Here is a 24,304-nt window from a genome sequence, read left to right as displayed (position 1 = left end):
CACATTGCTTATTAAATTGAATATAGTTGTCATTTGAATTTAGGAAGATAAAGAACAGTACATGTCAAGGAAATAAGTGGAGGAAAAATGTGGCAGAGAAATAACAAGAGCCTTAGGGGGTTATTGAAAGAGGGTGCTAGAAGACTAATACTGGGTCTTTTGTTAGATACCCATAGCAGGAAGTCCTAACTTTTATAAAATACATAGTCTACAATTATATGAATTCATGAAATGATAGTTTTGTTGTTAAAACTGAATACATATAAATATCACAAAGTTGCAGGTAAATATGAGTTCAAGATATAGAATTGTAGAATAAGGCTTTGTATATGGTCATTAGCTTAGCCAACAAAGTTATAGAGCTTGGTTCTATCGAAAGAAAAAAAGACATGAAAGCTTGAGTTTAATATTGAAATGTAGGTAATCTGTTAAATAAGTTCTATTTCTTGTAGTCTTTCAGAAGTCAGTAACATAACTCACAAAATGTGAACTCATTACCAAATTTGGCTATGTAAAATTAAATTTAAAATGAATAATCATTACCTTGCTATGTTAAAATCTTATGTGAAGATATAAATTTAAAGAACGAGGGTTTAAAAATGAAATTGAATGATTGCTTGTATTAAAATTATAACTATTTTTTAAGAATTTGAGAGGTCTTGAAGATTTTTACAGTAGTTTTATTCTGAAATAAAATCAGTAAGTTAGTTCAAGTACAATAAAGGTAATAGAATTTATGTGTGTGCTTTCCGCCCCCCGCCTTCCTTGTGGGTAGAATGTGCTATTTAAATTTTTTTTTTAATTTATTTGACAAAGAGAGATCACAAATAGGCAGAGAAGCAGGCAGAGAGATGGGGAAGCAGGCTCCCTGCTGATCAGAGAACCCAATGTGGGACTCGATTCCAGGACCCTGAGATCACTACCTGAGCAGAAGACAGAGGCTTAACTCACTGAGCCACCCAGACACCCCCTTTGTTTTTTAAAAGATTTTTTAAAAATTTATTTGAGAGATCACAAGTAGACAGAGAAGCAGGCAGAGAGAGAATGTGCTATTTAAATCAATCTATCTATTTTTCTTCGTTTCTTTTTTTTGGTTGTACCTTAGAGCTAAATATGGAGCTGTAAAATATAATGTACATCCTGTGTGCCTGAGATAACATCTTTTTTTTTTCTTAATTGCATTTAAGTTATATCCTGTGTCTTCTCTTTTCTTAAATAGGTAAAAATAAGTGACTAAAGAAGGCATATCTGGGTGTCATCAAACATGTCGCGGAGAAGGTTTGATTGCCGAAGTATTTCAGGCTTGCTAACTACAACTCCTCAAACTCCAATGAAAATGGAAAACTTTAATAATTTTTATACACTTACATCTAAAGAGCTGGGACGGTAAGGAAACTTTATAATGTGTTTTCTGTTTAAATTAAATTTTGGATTTCTCGGTCTATAGTTCTATAAAATTCACTTGATTGTTTTAAAAAATGATTAAAAAGAAAATCATCATCTCTGCTGTTATTATAAAGGTCTAGTCTTAACTGATTTGGAAATCAACTCTACAGAGAGTTAGTGAGCTTATATGATCTATCCCACCAGATTCAGAGCCCTGAGAGGAGGTTGGGTTCTCACTGGAGGCTGTGCGTGGGAACAGAGAGCTTACAATGTAGACTGCCTAGTCCAATGGGGCGCTGCCATTTCCAAACTTTGTGACTTCAATTTAATTTCTGTACCTCTTAGTACTATAATTTCCTCATCTGAGAAGTGGGAATGAAGATAATTATATCTACCTTCCATGGTTGTTATGAGGATTAAATTAAGTTAATCTAATTGTGAAGTATTTAGTAGAATGCTATCAATTTTTGTTAAAAATTTTTTTAAATTCCTAGGATATTGTGCTGCGCTAAAAACATAAATGAGAGTGTCTTCCTCTTTTTTCCTAAATTAAACAAAAAGAATTAACTCATATTTGATAATACAATTCTGTATGATGAAGAATGTGTGTTCTGTAGGTAAGACACTGTACTTAACACTAATACTGATCTGTTTTGGCCTAACTACAGTGTTAAGTCCAAAGGGTGACCAGAGATTATGAGACCATTGCCATTTAAATATATACACACGTTGTAAAAATATACTGAGTTATTTGTTAAATGTTTAACATCTTTGAACTTTAAAGACATTTAACAAAGAGTTGAAAGATGGTGATCTGTTTCAATCTTCAGTTTGATTTTAGTTCTGGAGACAGATGTTTGCTTATCTTAAATTAATATGGTTTCCTATGTCCATGTTTGTGTTGATAGATGTATATAGGAAGATAGTATGATTGATTTTTATATTTGAAAGTCTCAATGTGGAAATAAAAGCTGACTGAACCATGAAAAGTAATTCTGTTCTTGGTGATCTTTTACGTGACTGGTAACGACAAGTCCTAGACTTGTCAGATGTTGGGTACAGTCTTTTGTTTGCAAATAAGGTTGATAATACGTACTTCATTAAACTAAGAACTAAAGGTGAAAGCATTTTTCATAATTCCTAGCATATTTATTTAATAAATTTTATGTGCAAAATATTTGGTGCTTTAATGGTGTATTGAAAGATACAGTTTTCAAACTTTCCAGAATGTTTCTAAGAAATAATTTAATTCTATATCTGTAATTATTTTTCTGTATTTTATTTTTTTTAGAGATTTTATTTATTTTTATTTTATTTATTTATTTATTTTAAATTTATTTATTTTATTTTGACAGACAGAAATCCCAAGCAGGCAGAGAGGGAGGTGGTGGGGGGGTGGCGGGGAAGCAGAGTCCCTGCTGAGCAGAGAGCCTGATGCGGGGCTCTATCACAGGACCCTGAGATCATAACTTGAGCTGAAGGCAGAGGCTTAACCCACTGAGCCACCCAGGCGCCCCTATTTCTCTGCATTTTAACAGGAGGAATCAGTTTCTTTTAGTTGCTTATGTCTTACATGGAATAGTTCTAGAATCTTTGCATTGGAAGGATTTGGGTGGTCAGTGGTCTTCTACTACAATTCTTTGTGTAGCAGTCTTTCCTACGATTTTCCTGACAAGCTGTTTTTCCAGCTTCAGTTTGAATGCTGCAGTGATGGGGAACTCATTACCTCACAATGTGTCTGTTCCATTTTGTGGGTACCTTGGAAGCACAGAAGGTTCTGTTTTCTGCTCTGCTAACATCTACCCAATAGACATAGTTCTTCTTTTGTACCTGCATGTAATGTCCATGTGAAAAATCCTTCAGAGATTTGAATATGATTGAACACTGCCAGTTTCTTTAACTGTTCATCTTATGACCTAATTTCCAGACAGCCATCTTTGATCTAGTTACCTTCTTCTGGACCACTTCGTATTTTTCATTGTCAGTCTTAAGAAGGCCTAGACTGGACACTATTGTCAATATCTTAACAGCTAGATTACTGTAAAGCTTTATTGAGGTAGCTTAAGATTCTCTTAGGAGTTTTCTTTCCTTTTTTAAAAAATGGGTATGTGAAATATATACCATATAATATTAATAAAAAACAGATTAAACTGGAAGTCAGCGACCTGTCTTTACTCTGGATCTAAAGTTGTGTGATATACTTAGTTGTGTGATTTCCTTTTCATTAAGAAGAGAGGGTAGACTAGATTTCTCCAAGTTTCCTTCTATTGCACAAATGTTGGGAAACTGTTTTGAACAGATAACTGACTATGAAAGCCTTGAACAGTACACACATTAAAGGGTATTCTTTTTTATATTTCTAAATTACTATTTTGATGGGTATATGTACATACATTTATTAAACTAACTTTGCAAAATAGGGATAATGTGGCTTGAAAGTCTACAAAATATGTTTTTTACTTTGGGAGTTTTGGAGAACTTAAACTTTGAAGAGGACAATGTTAATAATTTTAAATGATTTTATAACTGAAGTACTATCATAACAAGCATAAACTTGAATCAGGTATATTTTTTTAACATTTTAAGGCAAAAACTCATGATAGAATCTTATTAAAACAAATTCAGTTTGCTAATATTCAGTTTGCTAATATCTTTAGGAAAGAGACCTAACATTATTCTTTAAATTGGTATGGTCTAATGAGTCATGTGGTAAATTCAAATATTTCTAATTAGTAAAACTTAATCAATTAGAAATCATGATCTTTCATGACCAATAACTTCCTTTAAGTTCTTCTAATATTGTTACCAATCTTAATATACAATACTAATGTAAAATGAAAATTAGGATTATAATATTGTTTTTCCTGAGGCTTTATATTTTAAAGTATGTAAACATAATTCAAGCATGTAGTGAACTACAAATTTCTTCATAAGTCAAGTTGATCTTTCTAAATCCCCTGTTTTTAAAATTAATTTCAAGATAGTTTTAGCAGACTAAAAGAAAATATGTAGAAGTTTACAGTTTATTTTAGACTGTTCTCAAAAAACTTAACATTGTTCCTGTTTTTTAACATGTTGGGCAAGTTTTTTTCCACCCCTCCCCCAACCAAGGCAAGGTTCTTTAAGACTTCTTGTGGTTAGAAGGGTGAGGCAGATGCAGAAATAGACGTCAGCTTCCTTTTTGGTTTACCCTGCCCCCCTCCTTTCACATTTTATTGTCTATTCTAGAATGCAGAAGGGTAACTACTAGACTTTTTCACTGCCGGGAAATCTAGCCAGCTTTGCCTTTTTAGGGTATGAATTAAGTATTATTGTTAAGGGTTTTTAATTTTCTTAAATATTTCTGTTAAATTTGATATAGGAACTTAATGTATGTAAAAGATTGTTTTTATACTTCTGAACCACAATTAACATTTTATAATGGGAAACAAATACTTTTTTCTTCCTAAGTCATCTGATAATTATGGTAATTAAGAGTATATTAATGAATATATATGTAAAATGTTATTGGAACCTTAAAAAAGCTTTAAAAAATATAAATGCTTTAAGCACAGGACACAAAATATCACAGTATATGGTCTTGTAGTAGGTGCATCATAACTCCTGCATTCATTCAACAGGTGTTTCAGTTCCTGTTATGTGTTAGCAAATGTAGATTTTATAATAACTGTAGTACTGGGGACACACAGAGTCTCTACCCTGATGGGGCTTTTACTTAATCATAAATACTGACAAATAAATAATTACCAATATCATTTGGTCACCTTTGTACTGGATTAATGAGTTGTGTACCTGATTAAGAAAGCCTCGTAAGAATACATGAAAGAATTTAGATAAACAGTGTTACTAGTTAATTTTGCTCATTGTTCTTGAGAAAATTCTGGCTTACAAATATATTTGTAAAATCACAGCAGAGTTTAATTGTCACAGTTGGTAGTATAAACTGGGTGTTATTTTTTGTTTTTGTTTTTGTTTTTCAGATGGACAGTTTTCTTGGCTAACTTGTTTCTGTTTACTAAGTTTTACAAGGTGAATTTCGTCATAAAACCCAAAATTTCCTTTCTGTTTTAGACACATTTTCACTTATAAATCTAAATGATAATTGGCAGAAGTGAGTTGTACTTCTTAAAAAAACTATCTTAAAGGGAGGAATTGTTTTGCAGTGGTTAGAAGAGAAAGCTAGGAATTCACATTCCATAATTTAATTCTTGGCACTCCAATTCCATATATGACCTTTCAGGAGCCATTTAATCTTAGTCTTATTCAATTTATCCAGTATAAAATCTATAAACATGGGTGGTTTGAATACAAAGTAGAGACTGATGACCTTTTTGTGTACTCATTGAAATACATTGATCTGCATTGCTTTTGCCATACAGTGAAAAAATACCTTATGGTTTAAATTAGACATTCCAAATCTTAAAGTTCTTTCTAAGAATCAGGTTTGTGCATGCAAATTTATTGAACTGATGTAGTTTTGGTCAATGTAGAAGAGTCAAATTATAGCTTGGTCACTTTTTTTTTTTTCTTTTTGGTGTTAGTAGCTATACTTTTTCAGCTTGGTTTCCAGTGCTTTTCACTGGCACCAATATAGAAGAAATTTGGAAAATAAAGAGTAGGTATCTTTGTCATCCTGACCCTTGAGAATAGCAAATAAAATGCAGTCAAGCAATTTATTTTGTCCCCCATCCCCACCCCAAACATCAGGTTTTCCTTGCCAGGCACCTGAATTGGGGAAAGAAGGGTTGTGGAACAAAAGTTCCTCTCTGAAGACCCTTTATTTATACCTCATTTGTTAGTATCTACAAAGCAATTTGAGCCTTAGGATACAAGTTCTTAATTTTGGATCCGTGGACTCAGGTTTTGAAGATTTGTAGATGGGCTTTGAAATCTAAAAACCCTCTGGAATTGTATGTATCAATATGTATCAAAATAGCTTAAGGTCTTTGGGGAAGCTAGGTTTTGGGGATATATAGGCTTAGAACACACATTTGCCAGTATCTTTTTAAATTCTTGCTGAGATGCTAAGCACTTCTTTTGGAAAGAGCCAAACACATACTTATTCTAAAAGTGATAAACATGACTTTAATGGGTAACTATTGAGAACTATTAAATTTTCTTAGTTGATCATGAAGTATTTCTGGATACGTATACCTTTGGTATCTGTATAGACCACTGGGCAATATTAAGATATTTACTGGTAAAAACAACTGCTAAGTTAATGATAGAAAACTTCAAAGATTGTTAAAAGTGGTGTTGAAAGGCAAAGTAATTACACTAAGAAAATTAAATGTCAAATACTCATTTTAATCTTTTGTTTTTGAAGGAAGCTATTTTGATTAGAGAGCTAGTGTGGTACTCTATTAAGGGTACAGTTTTTGGAAGTAGACCAAGATACATACACTCTCTGGGGTCTGTAAAATGGAATATCACTTACTATATAGGATTGTTATGGTATTTAAACACAAAAATTTATATCAAGAATATGGCATGGTGTTGGTATGCAGAGAAGATCTCCCCCTACAATGATAATGTATTGAATTAATAGTGATGAACAAATACAATTCTGTCTTATCCTGTTATTACATTTGCCGTTTTCATTTTTATGTGATAGTACTATAAATTTTATAAAAGTACATGTAGTATTTGATTTGGTTAAGAGAAAATAGATAAATTTCTAATGGCATAGTTGTTTGAAAGGATTAACTCAAGTTGAAGTTTTAACTGTGTCTCTATTATACTAATATTGTTCTTTATGCGAACATTAAAATCGATTATCTCCATTTTCCCTAGAGGAAAATTTGCTGTGGTTAGACAGTGTATATCAAAATCTACTGGCCAAGAATATGCTGCAAAATTTCTAAAAAAGAGAAGAAGAGGGCAGGATTGTCGAGCAGAGATTCTACATGAAATTGCCGTACTTGAATTGGCGAAGTCTTGTCCTCATGTAATTAATCTTCATGAAGTCTATGAAAATGCCACTGAAATTATTTTGGTACTGGAATAGTAAGTATACACTTTAATAAATTTAAATAAATATATTGTACTTATTTTAAATGGTGGATAAGGTGACTTGAAATGTCAAGAATAGGAGTGATAAAAGTGTGACAAAAACTTGTAAAGATCTCTGTTGATAAAATACTGGAAGGACATACTGTATATTCGAATATTCTCATACATACACAAAAACTAAACAGCAGACACACATGGGGCGCCTGGGTGGCTCAGTTGGTTAAGTGTCTGCCTTCAGCTCAGGTCATGATCCCAGGGTCTTGGGATCAAGCCCTGCATCAGGCTCCCTGCTCAGCAGGGGAGTCTGCTTCTCCCTCTCCCTCTGCCCTGCTTGTGCTCTGTCTCTCTCACAAATAAATAAATAAAATCTTTAAAAAAACAAGCAAACAAAAAACAGCTCACACACAAAAACACTGAATGACAACACAACATTTGGGGGATGTTGTACAATAAGTAAATTTTCATTGCTTTATAGCATAGAACGTTGATGAGTTTTTGTGTGAAACTATCTGATGGATAAATAGAATTGAAATCATTTACATATTTTGTCCATCTACTTGAAAAACACATCGAAGGTGGCTTGTTTTAACAAAGCAGCTGCTTGTCTACAACTCACTACTTCTGGTTTCTGCTAACTTCTGCGGTTTGCTTCTTGTGTTATCTGTTCTTTCCCTCCTCTTAGCTCCTCCTGATTTTCCATTTTCCATAGCTCTACCTACATCCCTCTTTTATGGGAAAAATGGCAATCCTACAAAAGACTTTGGTCAGCTTGCCAAACTGAAAAAGAAGAGACAGTCTGGTTGGCTGGCATTCATAATATTTGTTTGATTTTTTTTTTTATTTAAACAAACAACCCTTAGGATACTTTTCCTGGTTATAAAAGTAAAATCTATGTATTGCGTTAAATTTAGAGGATGTAGAAAATAGAAATCATATGTAAATTGTGGTTACTCTTATGGCATATTCCTGTAGTTTAAGATTACTCTTATTTTTTAAAATAAAATTGTGAGTTTGGGAGTACTCTATTGTAACTATTTTTTTCACTTAAGAATATATTATGTGCATTTTTATAGGTATGATATAATGTTTCTAAAGATGAATTTTCATTTAGGAAGGACTTTCTAAATTGCCTTTAAAAATCTGGGTAAGAAGGCCCAGATTCAGAAAGGCTAGATGTTTGCTAGGCTTGGAATTAAAATTTGTTGACTCATTATAATAATAATTAATATTTACTGAGTATTTACCGTGTGTCAAACACTGTGATAAATATTTATATATCTGCTTTGATCTCTAAAACTTCTATTGTGTCCAATAATTTATATGGCCTATCTAATTTAATTCTTATAGCAATCCAGTGAAGCAGAAGCTATCACTATTCATCATGTATCATTGTATTACAGTAAAGGAAACAGAGGCAACATTTTGTCCTAATTTATGCAGCTAGTTAGCAGCAGAGCCAGAGTGGAATCCAGGCAGTCTTGAATTTCAGGAGGTGCCCCTGTAAGCAGCCTCCTATCTTACCTCATACATCCCAGGCACCAGAGAGAGCTTTACATTCTTTTTCTTAGCTTTTCTTATATTTTTTTGACTTTTTGAATTAGTGGAGAGTTCTGGCTAGTTGAATTAAATTTAGTGAATGTGTGCTACATGGACTGAATTTTGTATTGGCAGAAAGGAGAAGACCACATGTATGAGCAGCTCAAGTCAGTCACTGGGTTCTTGAAAACCATCCTTCCGCCATGTTCTAATCCTTCAGTCTTTTATACCCTGGATTTTCATATCTTAATAGGGGATATAAATCCATACTTTATACAGTTTTCTTATATTTCAAATTATTTGATCTGTTTCTTATCAATTCTTATTGAGCAAAAACTCGTTCTAAGAACCTAAGCATCATCCCTTCATTTTATTTGCTTATGATTACATTAGTAATATTATCTGAAGTGTCTTTGCAGGAATATTTAGACCACTTTCTGTTTTAAGAGGGTTTGTTTCATTCAAACTAAATAGTGTAACCAGAAAGGGAGGGGGTAAGGGTGTCACTGGCAGCCTGGCCTGGGAAGTCCCTCTTCCCTCAGGAGACTGAGCAGGGCTGTGACAAGTAAATATCTGACCTGCAGACCACCAAGGGTAATCTGTATATAACGATTCATAAAGATTAATTTATTTTTTTGTAGGTGAACATGAATTTCTAATATTGTCTTCCTATATGTTAGTTTCAAGTTCAGTTCTAAAACTATAAATTTTATAGCAAACTAACCTTTTAATTCTGAAATTGTCATACCTTGAGACAGGTACAAGTTTTTTATGAATTTTCTTAGAGTTTCAGGAGTTGGGGGAATTTGAAGTGTAAGTATAATTGGAGTTTTCACAAGTACCCTTACCAGCTGTGCCATACAGTCTTCTCTGGAATATGGTAAAGTGCAAGGCAGCAAATCTCTGCAGCCTCTCACTGGCACAGATTGGTGGAGACGGCTCAGTTACCAGTTCCGTCTGCGATGTGACGGGCCAGTGCTGTCACTTTCAGGGTAGGGCTCAAACCGACCGCCATTACCATTTCTTCTTATACCTCCTAATACACATGACCTGCTTCTCCTCTTGTCAGTCAGTGAGACTTCTGAGGTTCAGTTTCAGCCACTCTGAAGAATGACTGTCTATTCCTTCCTTCATTCATTCAACAGACTTTTACTGAACACCTTCTACATGCCAGACACTCTCCTGTTTTACCACATAGAACATGCTTTACTTGAGATATTCTTAAACATACCTTATAAATTTATTGAGTGACCTCCCAGATTTTTTTTGCATTTTTTAGATTTTATCCTCAGGGAAAAAAAAATCTGTTGAATTCAGTGATTTTTATTTAGTTTTACAGATGGGAAAAGCCAAGTAAGTGGCTGATCCTTAGTTTTATTGCTGGTAAATAGCAGATTTGGGATTTATATTTATATTATTTGATTCTAAACCTAGGGACTTTTTTCTGTGCCTTTGTCAAAATTCTTTAGATTTTCAATTCTTTTAAAAAATAATAAAAGATTTGTGAAGCTGCAATACAGGGTATTGGTTAAGACTGCAGATTTTCTTTTTTATTTTTTTCAGTGTTCCAAAATTTATTGTTTATGCACCACACCCAGGCTCACCTACCCCCCCCCTTCCCTCCAAAACCCTCAGTTTGTTTCTCAGAGTCCACAGTCTCTCATGGTTTGTCGCCCAAGAATGCAGATTTTCACCCATATCATACAGCTTTAGACTCTAGTTGCCCATTTACCATGTGACCTTGTACAAGTAGCTCAACTTCTTTGTACTTGTTTCTTCATCAGTAAAATGGGAGTAATAGCCAACTACCCCACATGGTTGTCATGAGAATCAAGAGATGCTATTTATCTCTCTGTAAAGGAATAAAATGAAGAGCCGGAGCTGAGTTCAGTGTTAGCTGTTATTTTTATTGCATCATTAAAGCAGTCATAATATTATTGAATTATAAAGCAATTCAATTTTATTATCTCTACAAGTATCGGTGCTCAGAATTTCACATATTCTTGTCGTTTACTTTCTTCCTTAAAGATCTCTCCCGCCGCCCTTTCCCCCAGTTTCTTAAGTGTCTGTATCTGTACAGAGAGATGGAAGTTCCGATAGTTTTGTCTTTTACGTAACAGTTACACAGTATTTAAAAGTCATTTTTAGGTCAATGATTTTTCAAGTTTCTATTATTTGAATTTTATTTCAGTGCTGCAGGTGGAGAAATCTTCAACTTGTGTTTACCTGAGCTGGCTGAAATGGTTTCTGAGAATGACATTATCAGACTCATTAAACAAATACTTGAAGGAGTTTGTTATCTACATCAGAATAACATTGTACACCTTGACTTAAAGGTAATGTAACATATGATTCTGAGGAACACAACGTCTTTGCCCCTCCTGCTCTCGGGGCGCGAAACTGCAAGCTGGGCTGGCTCGGGAACCACGGCCGGGTGGCGCCGCTCTGTACCGCGGGGCTGCTCTTCGTTTTCCCGTGGGCCGCACGGACTGACATGTGTATTGGCAGAGAGGAGGAGACCTTATGTGTGAGCAGCGCGGAGTAATCACTGTGTTCTTAAAAACCGCCATCCCCCCACGTTCCAGTGCTTGAGTCATTCCGTTCCATCTCTACATACTCTAGTCGGAGTTCCGTCTCTGAAGATAACCTCCTGCTAGTCCTTGTTTCTTTGCTCCGTAATGTCCTTTATCTTTACCTCAAGACTTTTAGTCTTTGGCTCTTTTTATTTTTGGCCCCAAGACCATTCAGGCCACTTACTCCTCAAGCCCTGAAATACCACTTAAACTTACTGTTACATTATTATCCTTTCTCCGTATCCTTCCTCCTCAGCCATCCAAAATTTCAGTCAATGTGTGTCTCATTTTTTGAACATTGGACTCTTCTCTTTCTATACACTTTTCCTGCTGCATGATCCGTTGTCCTTTACTATCGCTTTCACAGTAATGATGATTTCCAGTTCTCCTACCTGTAGCCAAGACTTCTTTCATAAACTGCAGATAGATGCCATTGGGATATCTTATAGAAACTTTAAAATGTACATATGTCAAATAAGACTTTTCATCTTACCCCATTTTCAAAAGAAAAAGAAAATCTGTTCATCTGTGTTGTTAACCCCTCCCCTATTGAGGAAAGGTAGTATTTACCTTAGACCTTACAGGACAAACAGGAGCATGTTTTTTTCTAAGGAGACTTTTTGCTAAGGAGGATTTTTTCCTAAGAAGAGACCAGTCACATGTATTACATAATACCACATAGCACTTGTAGTCAGGGATGGCAAATAAACTTGGCTTTATATATTCTAAAGCCTGTGGTTGACAACAGTAGACCTAATTACCCTCGCCTCCTCTCTTTTAAGGTGTCTGTGACTTAATAATAAACAAGCATGGGGTTTTCCCAAAGTCAGACTTCTGATTCTTCTCACAGACTTTGGGAGCAGCACCTCAGCAGCTATATGGTTTATGACGGTGGCAGGGAATTTTGTAATAGACCGCAGTCCATTGCTTTATAAAGCAAAGTCATATCGTTCTGAGAACTATGTAGCTGAAGCCTTCCATACTTCCATATCTCTTATTGTCTGAGCTAAAAACCTGGCAACAGTCAGACCCAGAACCATCATACTATACTGGACCATTTTCTGTTTCCAGAAATGTGTAGGTTTTTTATTCCTTCACCTTCTTTCATGCTGTTTCCTAGCGCGCCTTTCTAACTGACACGCTCCTATTTATCCTGTAAGGTCTAACTTAACTCTCATCTCTACAGGAAAAGCTTCTTAGACTTTATAACAGGCAGAATTGAGAAGTCTTGTCTTTATTATGGAGTATATCTCATGTCAATTAATCAATCCAAATATTCATCTAACTTCTTTTTTGTCTAAACTAATAATCCTCTGAGTGTATTTTTAGCTTTATTTATCATTCGAGTATAAAGCTTTTCCTAAATAAGTAGTTCAGTAAATATTTGGTGAATGACTCAATGAAATGTGTAATAACTAAACAATTTACCTTCGATCTAAGACTAGTATTCTTTTATTGTTGTATATTACTTACCATTTTTTATTGTGCTTTATTTAGCCACAGAATATATTATTGAGCAGCATATACCCTCTTGGAGATATAAAAATTGTAGATTTTGGAATGTCTCGAAAAATAGGGAATGCTTGTGAACTCCGGGAAATCATGGGAACACCAGAATACTTAGGTAAGAATTTCTTTTTATTTTTTACACCATTTTGAAATTTATCAACTAAATGAGACCTCTCTGAAACTATATTTTAGAGCATGTAATTCCAGGATATATTTAGTTCAGGTATTTTAATGCATTGAAATTGGGTTATGACACATTCAAATGAACTTTAGCATGCATAGGATTATTTAGACATTCACAATGATTCACAGGACATTGGACATATCAGTTCAAAGGTTAATGTTTGTGTGTAAAGGCTTAGTACATAAAGAAGAATGGATGGAGGGGAAATTAGGGAACCGGAGAAAAAGAAAGAGGGGGAAACAGTCAGACGGTCCTTTATTTTATTTGAAGCCTGGCTGTTGGATGCTTTTCGCTTCTACTTCTGTCCTGGTCCCAACTCTGAAGCTGTTTACAACATACATTGTCTTCAGTTTTGCAAGAATTGTTAACAGGACTGCTTACTATTTGTTGCTGCTGTGGTAAAAATGTGAGGTTTTGCCTAGGATTGTAAAAGGAGGATTTTGAAGAAAAAGATGCCCAAAAGAGCCCAATATTAGATAATCTAAGGATATTGTACTGTATCAATGAATTAGATCATGCAGATGAAAAAACTGAGTTCTGTAAAGCAGCACATAAAGTATTTAAAAATATTTATAGTAATAATATTCTTAGGCTTTTTTGTTGTTGCTCTTATGACATTGATATCCCCATGTGAGCATTGAAAAGATAAAACTAAACAGAACAGGTGCTTCTCAACAAGGCAACTGAATTTCCTGAAATGAAAAACCAAGCAAATTACTAACTTTTGAGTGCTAATAGGGGCTATAGTGTCCTGGAATAAAGGATTGTAATTATAGATAACACAGCTCACAGAAGTATGTGTCAGGTTGTAGATTGTGTGACAGACAGAGACTGACAAATATATATGACTCAAAGTCTTTATTAATAAAAATGTTAGGTTTTAGGAAACGATTTCTCTTTGGAGAAATTATGAAACCATACTGCGAGACAAGAAAGTTATTATTCAAGCACAAATTCTAGTTTGGAATCAACTATTTTGGAATTTGTGATAATGTTTACAAAATATAGAAAATTTATTTTGCACTTAGAAAGCTGGCAGGTAAGGAAAAGATGGGAAATTAATTGCATAGGAATTTAGGTTTTTGATAGTTTAAGAGGAATATTTGATCTACTTGAAAATTTAAAGCACTACTAGGAAGCATAATTTGCTCATTATGTTGTTATAGATACATATGATTTTCTTTATCCTGAAAAGAAAAACTTAAATTAGTATGATAAAATAACATTAACTCTTAACATAGAGTAATAAAACTAAAATTTTTAAATTCTAGTGTCTAAAATTTTACTTCTTCCTAATTGTTTTTCCTAAGATTGATCTTAATGATTAAAAAAGAAACCTACATAGCTAGCTACTGGTTACTCCAAAAGTGTTATTTGTACCATTTGACTATATAATTTTCTCAACATTAGATATGTTTAAATGTCTAATCACAGGATAATTAATTGTATGCTAAATTTCTATTAAAATTTGATATTAATAGTTCTTTAAAATTAAAACCAGTTTTAATTTATTATAAAATGGTTTTCAGGTTTTTAATTTTGAATTTTATTTTTTGCTTCAGCTCCAGAAATCCTGAACTATGATCCTATTACTACAGCAACAGATATGTGGTAAGGTTTCGCTAGTTACCTAAATGTTTTTGTTATACATTGCTTAATATATATTTTAGGGTTCTTTGATTCCAAATGAAAATAATAAGGTTTTCTGTAAAAGGTTGTTTTCAAGTATCATTAGTATGCCACAAGAAGACATTTATCTGTCCATTCTTTTTAAGTAATACTTTGGCTGTGAGCCAAAGATACAGAAATAAATAGGAAAAAATCCCTTTCCTGAAGGAGTAAAATAAACCAAAGTAGTTGCAGGACTGTGCAGCATGTTCTGTAATAAGGTAATGAGCATAAAGGAGACAACGGACCAGCCCCACATGGAAAATATCTGATCTAGGTCTAGAAGAACTAGGAAGGTATTTGCTATGCAGAAAACTGAGGTTGGGTTCATGCAGAAGTTTAGTTTTATGAGATGATATCTCTAGGGTATTGTGAATTTTTGTGGCAAGTGAAATGATACTTTGAATGTCAGATATCATAGGGAGTAAAACTGGAATTCCTCCTGGAACTTCAGGTGGGACCGCAGTGGGGGCCGCCTCCCCAGGCCAAGTGGAAGAGCTTAGACTTACTCCCTGTGTTCCATGTAACTTGTCAAGGAAAGACCGTCCTTGGCTAAATAAGTGGGAAACACGTACCATATGTATTTTTTTTCTGCTCCTGAGCACCAGACTGTCATTAATATATTTAAGGCCCTGAAAAGTTTTGCAAAGAAAAAAAAAAATCTGCTTGCCCAACTCTGTGCTTTGCCAAACTTGCTGACTCTATTTGCACAGAACTCCTGTTTATGTCTCACAGATCATGACTGTGTCATCGATACCTTTTAGGAAATGCTGCCCTTCAAGCACCTTTGTGTTCTCAGTAACAGGTGTCTGAATGAAGGGCAGACTATAGATACCATGATATATATTTAATACACTGTATTTATAATTATGTAACACAACATGCATTCCCCTCATGTTCTTTTTCTGAGACACAGACTTTGAGATACCAGTTATTTTAGTTTTAATAATATAGAAAGTTTGAAAAGCAATTTAAGTCTATAGATTAACTGTAGAAGTTTTGAAGAATATGTTAAGTATCAATTTTACTTTATGTAAATATTTTCATATTAACATGCATTCTAAGGTCCCCTCTTGTCCCTTATTTCCTTTTCAGGAATATTGGCATAATAGCATATATGTTGTTAACCCATACATCTCCATTTGTGGGAGAAGATAATCAAGAAACGTACCTCAATATTTCTCAAGTTAATGTAGATTATTCAGAAGAAACTTTTTCATCAGTTTCACAGCTGGCCACAGACTTCATCCAGAGGCTTTTAGTAAAAAATCCAGAGTAAGTTATAACATTAATTTAAGTACTGTTGCAAAATGAATATATGTGTAATAACATACTAGAGTTATTAGAAGTATGCTGTCAAGTTTCAGATAAAATGGGAAGAAAGGTAGTGTAAGAGATCATTAGAACAAATCAGTAACTTCAAACATAAAAAATATGTAAAACGTGTAACTGGAAATTCTGGAGTAAAGAGAAGATTTGTGATTTCTCTCTCAATGTGCTACTAAATCCTGAAGTTCCCTAAAATAATTAAAAGTAGGTTTACAATACACATGGCTGGCTTTGTTGTGAATAATTTGTAGACAAGTAATTATAGTTATTGGTAAGTATCAATTACTGATTGTCAAATCTTTAAAGGTCAGAGATGCTTTTTGACCACCTGCAAAAAAAGGGACTTGAAACTGTGACTTAGGACTCTTAACTCTCTCATTGGCAACCTCAGAGCAGGAAGAGGAAAAACTGACCTCCCTTTTCTTTACTCAGATCTGCCCCATTTACTTTATTTTTTAAATTTTTTAAATCTTTTTATTGTGTTATGTTAGTCACCATAAAATCCATCATTCCTTTTTGATGCAGTGATCCAAGATTAATTATTATGTATAACACCGAGTGCTCCCTGGCCTGGCTAAAAAGTTAACACAGAAGCTGGGATATAGTGCCTTGGGCTCCGATCCTGGTTTTGTTACTTGTCAGGTCTTTTATCTCTAACAATTACTTAATTGCCTGGAGGACTCCGTTTCTTATATGTTTAAGAAAAAAACTCAGGTTTGTTAATTATTTTATTGGCATAATGCAAGTTCAAACAAATTCTCACTGGCCATTTTTTGGACACGAATGCTTATTTAGTAATTGTAGTAAAAATATTGTTTGATTCTGATTATATGCAGTTTTAAGTTTTGTAGTTTCTAAAATTTCTAAAATGAACACATTCATTTTCTTATAATAAAAAAGGAACATAATTTCTAAAATGAGCACATTAATTTTCTTGTAATCAGAAAACAATGAAATTAAAATGATCATAAAAAATTAAGTTAAGGGAAGCCTGGGTGGCTCAGTCAGTTAAGCATATGCCTTTGGCTCGGGTCATGATCTAGGATCAAGTCTTGCATCTGGTGGGAGCCTGCTTCTCCCTGTGCTTGCTGCTCCCCCTGCTTGTGTGCTCTCTCTCTAACTGACAAATAAATAAAATCTTTAAAAAAATGAAGGTATAGCCTCAGGAAGCATATATTCTCATGGAATTGGTGGTTGTGTTAAGGTTGGAGTTCTAGGTATTTTCTGAACTTTTAACATACTGTGATATTTAACCATATTATTTTCAAACAAAATGTAAAAATTCAAAATATTCGGTAAACATCATTCAAGAGCAGCCTTTATTTTCAAGACTTAACTGTATTGTTTTTAAGAGCACAATAATAATAGATTATATATTATATATGTTTTCTTTCAGAGTTTTGTATACTCAAGAGATTTTATAATTTTACTAATTTTTATTTGTGAGGCTAGCATATGTTCTTAAGCTTTTTGATTAGTCTCATCCATAAGCTCCATGATATAATGAATTTTTCAGCTGATGTTAATATTAAAGAAACTCTAGGTACTCCAGTCTTTGTATTGTTATTCTCGTCTGTACTATGAGTATGTCTTATTTTCATAATAAATTAAAAAAATTAAGTCTATAGTATATCAAACTGCAGCCATTTCTTTTTTTTTTTTTTAAGATTTTATTTATTTATTTGACAGACAGAGATTATAAGTAGGCAGAGAGGCAAGCAGAGAGAGGAAGGGAAGCAGGCTCCCCGCCGAGCAAAGAGCCCGATATGGGGCTCGATCCCAGGACTCTGGGATCATGACCTGAGCTGAAGGCAGAGGCTTTAACCCACTGAGCCACCCAGGCGCCCCCCCTTTTTTTTTTTTTTTTTTTTAAGAACTGCAGCCATTTCTAACTTGATATTTTAGTTCTAAATTTTCACTTGATGCTTTCTTTCAAAGGAAAAGACCAACAGCAGAAATCTGCCTGTCTCATTCTTGGCTACAGCAATGGGACTTTGGAAACTTATTTCACCCTGAAGAAACTTCCAGTTCCTCTCAAAGTCAAGATCATTCATTAAGGTCCTCTGAAGACAAAACTTCCAAATCCTCTTGTAATGGAACCTGTAGTGATCGAGAAGACAAAGAGAACATTCCAGAGGATAGCAGCATGGTTTCCAAAAGATTTCGCTTTGATAACTCATTGCCTAATCCCCATGAACTTGTTTCAGATTTGCTGTGTTAGCACTTTTCTCTTTGAGTTATTTGGACTGAATTTGGAATTTGAAATCTACTGCAATGTGAGATTGTAGTTTGTAGCTTCATTTATGGCATGTTTATATTGTAAGTGCACTTTTGCATAGAGGAGTTTAGGGAAGTGTTTTGATGCTAAATTACTAGTAACCAGCATAATTTCATTTCCTGTTCTAAGATACTAACTCTGCAGAGAAGAAATATTTAAATATATGACAAAAAATAGAGTTGTGCATGTGAGTCTACATGTTAATGAAATAATTCAAGTTCAAATGGGTTTATCAAAATGTTTTACAGATAAGGAAAACAGTGATTTGGGTTATACTATGGTTGAAATAAACTGAGCAAAATGAAGGCATTTGAATTTAATAGGTTCTGTAAGGTAAGTCCTATACCATGCCTCTATTGACAAAATTTTGTTAGGATAATAGTGTCAAGGTTAAGAAAAATATGTACTATTTTTAGATGCTCAAAGGATTTTTACATATGAAAATATTTTAATCACAAATATTTTGAAACTGCCTATGATTTCCAGGATATATAGTCTGCTATATGAGACATGTCCTTTTAACCAGAGCAAAGAGGGAGTGAGAAACCTGATTAGGAACACTCTGTACAAGTTAAAGCAGAAAAAAGAGCAGCGTGGCATCATTTCTTTTTTTTTTAACTCAAACGTCTTTTGCCCTCTCTCAACATACTTCAGATTTAATAAGGTCTGAAAGATGGAGAATTAGATGGTATTCAAGTGTAGAGGATTTTCATATTCCAGAATTTCTGGGTAGAAGACACTTAAACAAAACTGACTGTCCTCTATACTCATGTTTATTAAATTGAGTATAGAAAAAATGCTGCCTGATTTTGGCAACTTACAGAATTTTAGATGTTTTCTGAGTCTTAGGATATACGGCAGTCATTCAGAGTTCTAAAAGTATGTGTAAAAAAAAAAAGTTGCAGCCCAGGAAGACTGTTAACTCAGGACCAGAGTCCGTGACAGCGAGGTGGATGTGATCATAAAACCTGATGACATCGGAGTGCTCATGTAGAGTTCCAGCGAGCCATGAGACTCGGCAGAAGGCAATCTGCCAGGTGGCCTTTAATGGTCTTCTGCTGGGACCAATGTTCATGAGAGTCTAAGGACAGCGGAGTGGCTGATGACCGCTGTGCTAATAGAGGGAAATTTACTCCTTTTTTGGTTATGTTTGATGACTTTGCACCTGGTTACTATTAAAGATTCTGTTATAATATCATGTTAGGATAATTGTAACCTCATGCCCATGTTACTACATTAAAAGACATTATATTTTGACCAAAAAGAAATTCTCGAGCTCCCCCCGCCCTGTGAGTTATTTATTACTCTAAACCTTTAACTTTCTGAAATTTGGTTAAGATTCCAAATAACTTGAAACTTTTTTTTAAAGTCATTTGGCTAAATGGGTGACTTCCTTTTAAATCTTCAGCATTTCTTAAAGGAAAAGTTATTTCTACTTGTGTGTGCATATGTGTATATGTATAGGCTATGTATTTATGTATAGATGGATAAAATATAGTCTTTAGACAACTTTCTCTTAGAGAGTCTTTGCTCTACTATGTTGTGTTCAACTCAGGTGCCAAAGGAGCTCTCTTCTTAAGGATATGTAAATATACATTTAAATTCCTTAAGAAATAGTTTGTTGGTTCAATAAACTAGCCATTGCAGAAGCTAAATTGGGCTCTTGTATATCTAAAACTGATGAGTTTTTTCTAAATTTTTGATTATCCATTTCTTTGCCTTCCATATTAAGCTATTGCAGGTAAAGCTTGGTAAGCCATTGGTGAAAGGATTTTTATAAAAGATATTTTATTTTTAAATTTCTAGAGGAATTATGGCTTGGCAAAAATAAAAAAGAAAAAAATAAATGTTTGCATTTTAAATTATAAGCTAATTCTTAAAAAAAATTTTATACCAGTTTTCTTTGAGTCTGAAGAATCTTAAAATAGTTCATGTCAGCCCTTAGTTAACAGAATACACAAAGTTGTAAATTTCCATGCCTTTTTTCCTAATAATTTTTATTGTAAAAAAGTAACAAATAGTTGCACAAACAATATAAAAATTCATTTTTTTGTAAAAGTGAATTTAAATATTTTCACTGTTTGAAATGTGAAAATTAAATGAGTATTTAGAGAGAAGTTGTTAACAAATGACTCAATTTCTTTTCTACCAAGATTGGAAAAAATGTATCTATCAAAAGTAGATGATATATCTCATTAAAGTAGGAATCTTAGCCCCTGAGGTGAGCAGATGTCCTAACACTTAAACACATCTGAAAATTAATGTTAAATTGTGATGAGTTTATAAAGTTTAATAACTTTGCCTTTTGGTTAGACAGGATTAAAAAATATAGATGACAGTTAAAATTGTCATTTTAATTTTTTTCTCCACAAAGTTTATTCTGAGCAGTAAAATTATAGTGGCACTTTAAAGACATAAGCAGTATGTGTTCTGCAGTCTATAATGAAATAAGGCACCTGTGTCAGAATGTGTATCAATACATTGCTTCCTTTAAAGAAAGTCTTGTTATTAAAAAAAGTCAGCTGATTAATGATATAATTGATTGTCATTCCGGCACAAGTTCTTTCGTTTGCGATGAGTTGCTAATAGCTCATGGACCATATTTGGAATAGCATTGCTCTAAGCAACATTTATAAATTGATATTTTATAACTGTTTACATTTCTTCTGTTTAATTTTGAATTTTCCATTTTTGTATCTGTCTTGGAAACTTGTCTTTATTCATTGTTGTATAAACAACTGTACTTTAATTTCAAATTGTATTAAAATCAGGTTATCTGACTTCCCATTTGGAGAAATAGTATCAATTTATAATTTTATAAGAGTTTAGAGAATTTTAAATTCTAATTGGAAATTTTACACAAATTATAACTGCCCCCATCTTTCATTAAATAATCATGTTGCTTAAGAATATTGATTGACATTATTATGAATACCCCAGTTTAAAAAAAAAAACATATCAACTTAATGATCCTTTTGGTTAAAAATTAAAAAGCACTTTTTTTGGTCTGTGATTGTCTTTTGCTTTAAAGTATTTCTAAGTTTGTTTTTCTTAAAAGCACACCTCCTCGCCTGAAGGTACTAGCCTTGACACATGTCATTTTGAACTCCCTTTTTAGTACATATCTGTTTATTAGATCCTGTCTGTTAAAAAGCCTCATAAGTTTGAAAACAAGTCTATTCTGTGGTAATGCTAGATATTTTCAGAAAATGTCAGTAAATGGCAGTGTGTACTACATGTTGCATAAGGATGAATAAGGGATTTTTATTTACCTACAAATGAGTGAACTGTTTCTGTTGGGGTTTTGTTTTTGTTTTTAGTTTAAATAAATTGAATTTTTAAAAAGATGAATAAGGGATTCTTTAAGAATTTATAATCTGATTATGGACTAATCAGTTCATATAACATACTGTAGTTATATCCTATAAAGTTCCCATAAACAGTGAATACTCAAACATTGTTAGAGGAAATACAGGGTTAAGTTCCTACAAGTTTCTGTTTATAACATTTTTGCCAACTAATCAATACATAACCTTGTTTTATGTAGCTTCTGTTTAAAGGGATCTTATTCAATATATATTGTTGATTCATGAACATTAACCTCACACCAACAGCACCATAACTCATGCCTGAATGAAGCTTATCTAACAACACATCTTTTCTACATAAGGCACATTACAGCCCTGTGCGTAGGAACAGAATTACACAGCAATTAAAAATTATGATTTGGGGCTATTTTAAACAAAGAAATCACTAACAAAAAGCACAAAAATGCAGAAAATGTGACATTAAATAGACCGCAAAATGGACATTTGTCTTACAGTATGAGAACCAAAACAAGACTCAGCATCACTTTGCTCAACCTAAGACAGGAAAGTGTCCAGCATCTCATTTTTTTTTAACACTGTGATCATGTCTGCAAATGACCATGAAAGCACTATCATGTTAATTTTGGGGTTGCAAATAAATTTTAGCAAGTAAGTTCACAAGCATGGAATTAATGAATGAGGAAGGTCAACTCTACATGCCAAAATCATCATGTAAAAAGTCTGAAGTGTGATAATGAAGAGGTATGCACGACTTAACAGAGTCTGTAGGGAGAAGAAATTGTAATGTGTTGGACTTTCTTAATTGTGAGCACTTTCGGGCGCCTGGGTGGCTCAGTGGGTTAAGCCGCTGCCTTCGGCTCAGGTCATGATGTCAGGGTCCTGGGATCGAGGCCCGCATCGGGCTCTCTGCTCAGCAGGGAGCCTGCTTCCCTCTCTCTCTCTGCCTCTCTGTCTACTTGGGATCTCTCTCTGTCAAATAAATAAATAAAATCTTTAAAAAAAAAAAATTGTGAGCACTTTCTTCTCAGGTTCCATATTTTCTTTTTCTGACACAATGACGTTCCCCAGTTTTTCTCTTTAGACTCAATTTTCCTCCTGGACACTGAGGTCATACATATTATCGTTACTGGATGTAAGAATACTCAAATGTAAAATAGCTCTAAGTAAAATCAGGATCATATTCTCCCTCTTTGTATCACCTCCTCACCCAAACTTTCTGGCTTCACGTTACCTCCCTTAGTTAATACAGCACTATTTACCCACACATCACAAACGGGTTTCTCTAGGTATCATTCTAAAAATTTTGTGTTCTTACTGGACCTCTTCCAATGTCATTAATTTCTTTAAGCTTTTCAAAATTTATTTAAGCAATCTCTACACCTGGTGTGGGGCTCAAACTCATGACCATGAAATAAAGTTGCTGGCTCTTTTGACACCAGCCAGGCACTCCCTAATAGTCATTAATGTCTATCAATAATATCTTTTTTTGTATCTTATAGTTATTTTCTCTTGAAAATAACTCATATACATTCATCTAAATCTAGATTGTTTAGACATCTAGAAGAGATCTGCAAACCTTTTCTATAAAGGGTCGATTATTAAATACTGTAGACTTTGCAGGCCAGTGTTTTTTCACAACTACTCAGTTTTGCTTCTAGAGCATGAAAACAGTCATAGCAGCATATGCAAACAAATGGGTGGGCCAATCCAACCTGATATATAAAAACAGATGATGAACTACATTTAGTTCTTGACCCCAATGTAGAGTATCACATTAACTATCTTAGCTCTATCTAGCATGATTAAAATGGGAGGAGAGCCAGAAAGACACAGCGAAGTGAGCCTTGTCTGCATTCACTTTGTCTAGCAAGCAGATGTCCCAAGAGGAAGAGGACAGAGTAGTCATTGGAAATATAAGTTTACTAGAATATCGAGTTTGCAACTAGTTGAGAAAATAGAAAGTGGAGGCCACAGGTACATACTGGTCTTCCAAGACATCAAGGGGAAAAGGAGGAGAACTATAGTTTGAAGAATTTTTTTTTTTTAATGTTTTAAAATGAGGAAGACTTGAAAATGTTAATAGGCAAAGGAGAGAAGCCCACATGGAGGCAACACCTGAAATGCATGCTAGCACAAGATGATTAATGTTAGACAATGCCAGAGAAAGTGATGAGATCACAAGCACAAAAGCAACTGTGGCTAAAATAAAGAAAAACAATGTCTCCCAACATAAAAAATGAAAATGGTTGACAACAGAGATGTGAAGTGAGGAATGATCTGCTTCTCCGAAGAAGCCGGCAGCTAGTGGTCTACCGAGCGACAAGGAAGTAGAGGAGGGTGTAGTGGCGAGAGTACAATGTGGCACAAGGTGAGGACAGAGGCGGGCAACAATATTGGTCAAATGAGTGGAGTTCATCTATCAGCAGAGACAGATATTAAATACCAAAGATCTTAATTTGCAATTAGTTTATTGTGTAGAATGTGGTCAAACAATTCTTAC

At 33.9% G+C, this 24,304-nt stretch overlaps 1 protein-coding gene across 2 annotated transcripts in view; it reads left to right on the top strand.

Moving 5' to 3' along the window:
* The window catches only part of STK17B (serine/threonine kinase 17b), a 30,365-nt gene extending 8,543 nt beyond the window's left edge, over positions 1 to 21,822 (top strand). The window contains exons 1-8 of one of the 2 annotated variants that reach the window (XM_032354267.1): positions 1,967 to 2,003; positions 5,367 to 5,415; positions 7,180 to 7,392; positions 11,126 to 11,270; positions 13,005 to 13,131; positions 14,763 to 14,811; positions 15,964 to 16,143; positions 18,136 to 21,822. In XM_032354267.1, the coding sequence (XP_032210158.1) occupies positions 1,979 to 2,003; positions 5,367 to 5,415; positions 7,180 to 7,392; positions 11,126 to 11,270; positions 13,005 to 13,131; positions 14,763 to 14,811; positions 15,964 to 16,143; positions 18,136 to 18,418 (1,071 nt within the window). In that variant the 5' untranslated portion in view covers positions 1,967 to 1,978 and the 3' untranslated portion in view covers positions 18,419 to 21,822. Of the gene's footprint in view, positions 1 to 1,219; positions 1,387 to 1,966; positions 2,004 to 5,366; positions 5,416 to 7,179; positions 7,393 to 11,125; positions 11,271 to 13,004; positions 13,132 to 14,762; positions 14,812 to 15,963; positions 16,144 to 18,135 lie in introns of those variants that run through there. The other variant, XM_032354265.1, reaches the window with a different exon arrangement.
* Positions 21,823 to 24,304: the final 2,482 nt, after the last annotated feature.

This window comes from Mustela erminea, chromosome 8, assembly GCF_009829155.1.
Source record: "Mustela erminea isolate mMusErm1 chromosome 8, mMusErm1.Pri, whole genome shotgun sequence".
NCBI lineage: Eukaryota > Metazoa > Chordata > Mammalia > Carnivora > Mustelidae > Mustela > Mustela erminea.
Note: the sequence above shows the minus strand (reverse complement) of the source record. Positions and strands in the feature narration are given on the sequence as shown.